This window comes from Saccostrea cucullata, unplaced genomic scaffold (genome assembly GCF_032062105.1).
Source record: "Saccostrea cucullata isolate Sc308-1 unplaced genomic scaffold, CSIRO_AGI_Scuc_v1 ctg8315, whole genome shotgun sequence".
Classification (NCBI taxonomy): Eukaryota; Metazoa; Mollusca; class Bivalvia; order Ostreida; family Ostreidae; genus Saccostrea; species Saccostrea cuccullata.
The window spans coordinates 22,507-28,567 of record NW_026926656.1 but is presented as its reverse complement, the minus strand read 5'-3'; the positions used below and the strand labels follow the sequence as shown (position 1 = coordinate 28,567).

The 6,061-nt window shown below is 32.4% G+C and overlaps 1 protein-coding gene across 1 annotated transcript; it reads right to left on the bottom strand.

Annotated features, from left to right (window-relative positions):
* Positions 1–341: 341 nt before the first annotated feature.
* On the bottom strand, positions 342–1,087 carry LOC134272337 (uncharacterized; the record flags this gene model as incomplete). The annotated part of the gene is made up of 1 exon (XM_062754579.1): positions 342–1,087. A coding segment is annotated over exon 1 (746 nt), but the record flags the coding sequence as incomplete, so codon positions are not given.
* Positions 1,088–6,061: the final 4,974 nt, after the last annotated feature.

The window sequence follows — 6,061 nt, the reverse complement described above, 5'->3', positions numbered from 1 at the left end:
TTACCGTTCGTTAACTGTTCACTTTGCGCTCGCGTTCGCGCTCCGTTTGCGTTCTGTGTTCACTCACCGTTCACCGTTCACACATCGTTTACCAAGTTGCGTTCAGCGTTCGCAAATCGTTCACCCACCGTTTGCTCTGCGTTCGTTCACCGTTAGTTCACCGTTCGTTCACCGTTCAGGTGGGAAAGTAGAACGTTTCAGGGACTGTAGTTATCAGAATGTCAAAAATTTTGCAATTTTTTTGTAGAACATTTTTAATTGAAATAGAAGACATAGGATCGGGGAAGGAATCAAGGTACTTGTACACTGTAAGGGTATTTATGATATATTCTCCCACATACAGATTGTTCTCATCATCCACACAAACACTACGGGGACCGTATACCCCCTGTTGCCATGTAAATAATAGAGACAAAAATTGACCGTCTTGATCAAGGAGGTAAATAGTATCACTTAAACGATCACACACCAGAATGTGAGCGAAGACATCGGTGCAGATTTCATAGGGGCAAAACACTGACTTCTGACCTCTACAGAAGAACCTGTGTTGCCTTAATCTATTCACCACCACTACTCGCATATGATAGTCTGAAGTACAGATATCTCCATTGATGTTTTCTGTGATGAATTGTGGGGATTTGTAAAGTTCCCCTCCTTTGTTATCTCTCAGTATGTTATGAAGTTCTTTTCCTGTTTTGTTGAATCTTGTGACTTTATCCTCTCTATCTTTCCTCATACCCACTAGGATCTCCCCGTTGATGTGCGCGTAGTATATGCTGTAGGGTTCCCAAATCCCAGTGTTGATGAAATGGGTGATGTTCTTATCTTGTGCTAGCCTGTTGATGGCTTTCCCGACTTTGTCTGTAAAGATAAGATCTCCGAGCTGTGTGATTGTATGGTTACCCTCCTGTCCACCTGTAACTTTTATCTTTTGTATCTGTTTGCCATGTAGATCTGTTTGAATAATTTTTCCATCTCTGTCACTGCTCCAAAGTTTGCCAAGTTGATCTAAGGACATATGATATATACCATTGATACATGGTACATTGAGCTCCCTTATCTTCGTGATAGAGGCAGACAGACGCATAATTTAATTTTTGGCAGATTCCTTTCTGTCTTCTTTCATCTGCTTTATTGAAGGTTTCTTTGCTGCACTGAAGACTCTTTCAATGGACCTTTTTTTTCTCGTCTCTGCCCTAGTGTTGGGAAAGTTTACTTTACCCAGTAATTTGAGGACATAACTTTTGATGTAATGACCTGCAGTAAATTCTGGTGTGACTGGTTTTGTTATCTCTAGTATGGACTGGATCTTTGAATTATTCTCAAGCAGTAGGATGTGGGGTTCTGTAAAGGACACGCATTTGTTAAGCTCTTTTAGAAGGTTATTTAGATAAGTGATGTAATCATCTAATGCCCTGTACTGGGTGTGAGGATCTACAAACAAGGAATTCTCTATCTGGTCTACCTCCCTCATGTTCTTAGATACGACTCATCCTCGGCTTTCATGAATGTTCTTATATTGTCCATGGTGGTTTTACTTCTGAGAAATCTTTTTTTTAATTTCTTCCTGTAAATCTTTCGAAATGGGAAGGTAGTATGCATGAATTTTGTGGATTTCTTGCTCTAGGAAGTCGACATATTGCTTTGCACGGAGATCAAATAGATCAGCTAATGTATGTAAGGAACGGTCTTCCAGTATGATGCATTTGAAACATACTGGAACGTTGCAAACTTCACAGAACATCTTCGTATCGTTAGTAGAGTGGATCTTGCATTTTTCAACAAGATGTTTTTCATGGCGTTGTTGGTATAAGACCACCTCATGGTTCTTGTTTTCTGAACTTTTCAGATGTTCATCTCTGCAATGTTTGCACAATCTTTCGTAACAAATTTTGCAATAAAACTCACAATTTCATTAGCATTTTTCAATGTCACATTTTACAAAATGTTGGTATGAACGTTGAATATCCATTTTAGAAAATGCCATCTGAATTGAGGCATGAAATGCAAATATTACAATTATCATACAACTGTAATGTATAATAATATTTACATAACAATTGCTCACAATCTAAAAAAGGAACAAGAACAAAAAAAAAAAAAAAAAAAAACAACGAACATTTCCAAGCTAGTATATCTATAAAGGATTATAATACATATATTTGTATAGACTTACCAGAAAACAATCACTTGAATAAATTTAATCATATTATATTTACTTTGAACACAATATTTAAAGTTTAAGCGATTCAAAGATATTATTACACAGTCATGTAGAATTAAAAAAATCGAGTGCAGGTACCTTGGCTCTCGTGAACAGAAACGAGTTAGTTGATTTACATATCAAAGTACTTTGGAATAATGGTGCAGTATGTCACATGTAAAAATATGTCCTTTACAAAATGATTACCTTTTGTCTTTGAATGTCGAGCTGGTAGTAAAAATGTATACTGATGATAATAAAAAAAATTATTAAATGTTTAGCAAAAAATGGCACCAGTGACATGCATCTCATTTCAGACCCATGGAATAAACATCAAAATGTTTCATGGAATAAAGTTTATTTTCTGTTGATTTGTTTATTTTTTTCAAAAAGTAAGATTTAAAATAGTCGTTCATTTAATTTTTTAGTGTTTTGTTATTTGAAAAATATTCGTCATTCAATTTGATGAAAATTAAAACATGATATTAATCCTCACAATCCTTACTGGAGTGTTTTAATGCTTCCTCATCTGTCGATGTACAAAATGTATCATTCTTATATTTTTTTTTACTTAAATATGCTGCAGAATGACGACAAAATCAGAACTCCAAGGGAAGCCTTGATTCATTCAAATGAACCTGAAAAGAGAATTGTTCATTCATAAAAAATCAAGATGTCCTTTGCGCACTTATTCATGGAGAGAATATGATCTATAAATAGAAATTAATACCCGGTATATCATTTCAAAGAACTGTAGCAATTGTAAAGAACATGCTAGATGTATAGCAATAAAAAGGATAGCAATAGTATTTTAGTATACATTAACAAAACTTTATTCAGTAAAATATGCCTAATTGTCTTATCTTCTCTATGAACATACGCGGCGTGCTAAACAATCTTGAATATGGGCCATGTCTTAAGAGCCCTGGGGCCAATTTTTTTTTTTTCAGATTTTTCACAAAGTATTCTTGTCCCAAGGGCTTCTGTTTGTTCTAAAAGAAATAATACATGCTGGAAGTTTATTTTACCTAAGCTGTCAGTACTGTCACAGTACTTTGATTTGAACTGTTCAAAATATAATAGATGGAAGTAGTGACGAATTTGCAATTCTATGTTTGTTTTGAAGATCCTGATTGTTTATAATAAACAATTCATAATGCATGAATATTTAGGAAACATGATGCTTTATTCAGCCAAGAAATATATTTCCCTCGGGCGGAGCCATATAGGAACATTTGTTATATTTTTTCTTAAATCTTAAGAATAAAAAAATATCTATTTCTGTTATAAAAATGTTAAATGTTTAAATCATGCACATTTTTGTGTATTTTTAAATGCCATTCGGGGCCCTAGATTGGTTAATAAAGTATTTTCTTTTATCTTATAACTTGTATCTTCATGCATATTTTAACACGGATTTATTTCACAGGCACTTGTTTTGGAAATATATTTTTAACCTATAGTATAATAGTACAGGTTAAAAATTTATTTCCGAAACAAGTGCCTGTGATTTATTTATACATGTATACGCCAATCCTTGCAGTCTATTTGTAACTTTTTATGAGGCATTATACAAAATTTATTAAAACAAAATTATGAAAATTCTTTCAAATTTATAAAATACAAGTATTACATGTATAAAAAAATGAATTAATATTGAAAGAACTAAAAAACCACGATCTATGATTACTCAACTAACCTGTTTAGAATTCTGTGGAAAAACACCAACTTCGCAGGCTATGGTGATGTAATCACTTCCATCAAACCTGAAACCGTACATTTTGGCGGCAATGGCAGTGTTGTTTTTGTAGTTGTCTATACTCTCCAGTAATTCGGTGTGTACAGTGCAATTTTCTGCTTTTCTGTTTTTAAACTAGTGTAAAATTCATTTTTTATCAAAGCTGAAAAAAAATGAAACACATGTTAATTATTTACTCATCATTTTAAATTCAATATAAATTTACATTAAAGATGCAACTGAGATATATTGCAATTTTATAACTTCTTACCTTATGGAAACAAAATGCAAAATAAGAGGATTATGAAATGAGCATTAAATAATATTATAATATCAGTTTGCCCTCATTTTAAAATATTATAGATGATTGCATGCAGAAGGTAAAGTAACGACCGTACTCGACGCACATTGAAATAAAAATCAAAACAAAATTACAGTTCTGATACACAAAACTATTCAATTTTTCCTGTTTCTAGAACTAAGTTTGATTTATGATTTAAAAAGGACATTACAAATAGGTGCCGAAGTACATGAGAGATATTTTAATAACTTTTTTGTTCATTTAAGATTTGAGATACTGTTTAAATCGGTAAACACTAGGAACATGCTAGGTTTATTTGTTCTTACTTTTGTTGATCCCACAAATCGACATGTTTCTCATTATTCGGTTGTCCAGCACCATCTACATTCACCACTGTTCCTGCATATGCTGTGCAAGTTTTAGGTATAACTGTATATCGATAGGCTGTAAATAGTAGATATTAACCGTATTATGTCGCTATTAAGTTATAATGTTTGATGTACATGAGGAAATCGGGAATTTTGAAAAGAAAAAAAAAACGTTTTAATATATGAATTAAAATTTGCAAACATATAAATAGACGGAACGAAATTTGGTTCTACTTCCTATTTTACAGAAACAGTCCGTTAATAATCAATAGTTTATCTGATAATGATTACGGAAAACTTCACTTGAGTTAACAAAATTCGCTTACACACAAATTTCATACCACAGATATAGTGAAAACACATATTCTTCAGTAACTAGAAACTAGGCAGCTTTAAATTTGGGTTATCAAGACTAATTATAAAACGAACCAGGGGTAAAATTATTTATGACTGGTGGCAGTATATGTTATATGACTTCATGCGTTGAAGTCACTCAACCAATCTAATTCTCATGTTAGTAGAAATAAGTCATTTCGTTCAATCATTTTCCATTTTGCATATATAACAGAGGGCAAGAATGTAAATACAAATATAAATATGATTCATGAAACGGCTCCCTCCTTCAAAAATGCCAGTGCCTTAAATTCAAAGCCTCTTAGCCTCTCAGTCATCCTCCTTACTAGAAGTGATCCGTAACAAGATACATAAACCCGGGTAAGTTATAAAATGAATTATATATAATATATTACTATAAGTTATGTGACATGACTGTTTTAGTTAATTTACTTGATCAACGACTTTATATATTGGTTACGATTAGGATGTACAAAATGCCAAGCAATCCACCTCTCAAATAAATTAATAAATCTGCAATAGCAAACAGAGTCTGATAATCGAGGACTATACCGGTATTAATGCGGCTGGCAGAATTACAGGGCTATTTCAGCTTATTTGTTCTATAAAAAAAATGTACATATACATCCTTTAATTGTGATAACTGATTCATTTGGAATAAAATAAAAATCAAACAAATTAAGATGGATAACAGAAACAAAATAACTAACTCGTTATTACGAGTTACATGTACCTACATGATCTTGTTTATACGCTGTACGTTGTCATAAATGAGCCTTACCAGCTCTCGCAGTAAAGGATTTAAGGACAGATGATAGAAACAATTTTTTTCTTTGAAAAAGATTTGATATCATGTCATAATTTTAGAAAAGTGAATGGTTCTTAGAATTTTTTCTTTTAAGAAATGGAATATGAAAAAGACTTGGAAAATATTAGTAATATTTCAATAAAAATAATATAGACAAATCACATTCAGTAAAGGTTTACAGGTGAAAACAAATTTCAGAATATGTTACCGTGGTGCTAAAAGTGATATATAAACTTTAAAAAAATATACCAAGCCAGGTGAATTTTAAGAGTAGGAACAAAATGACAAA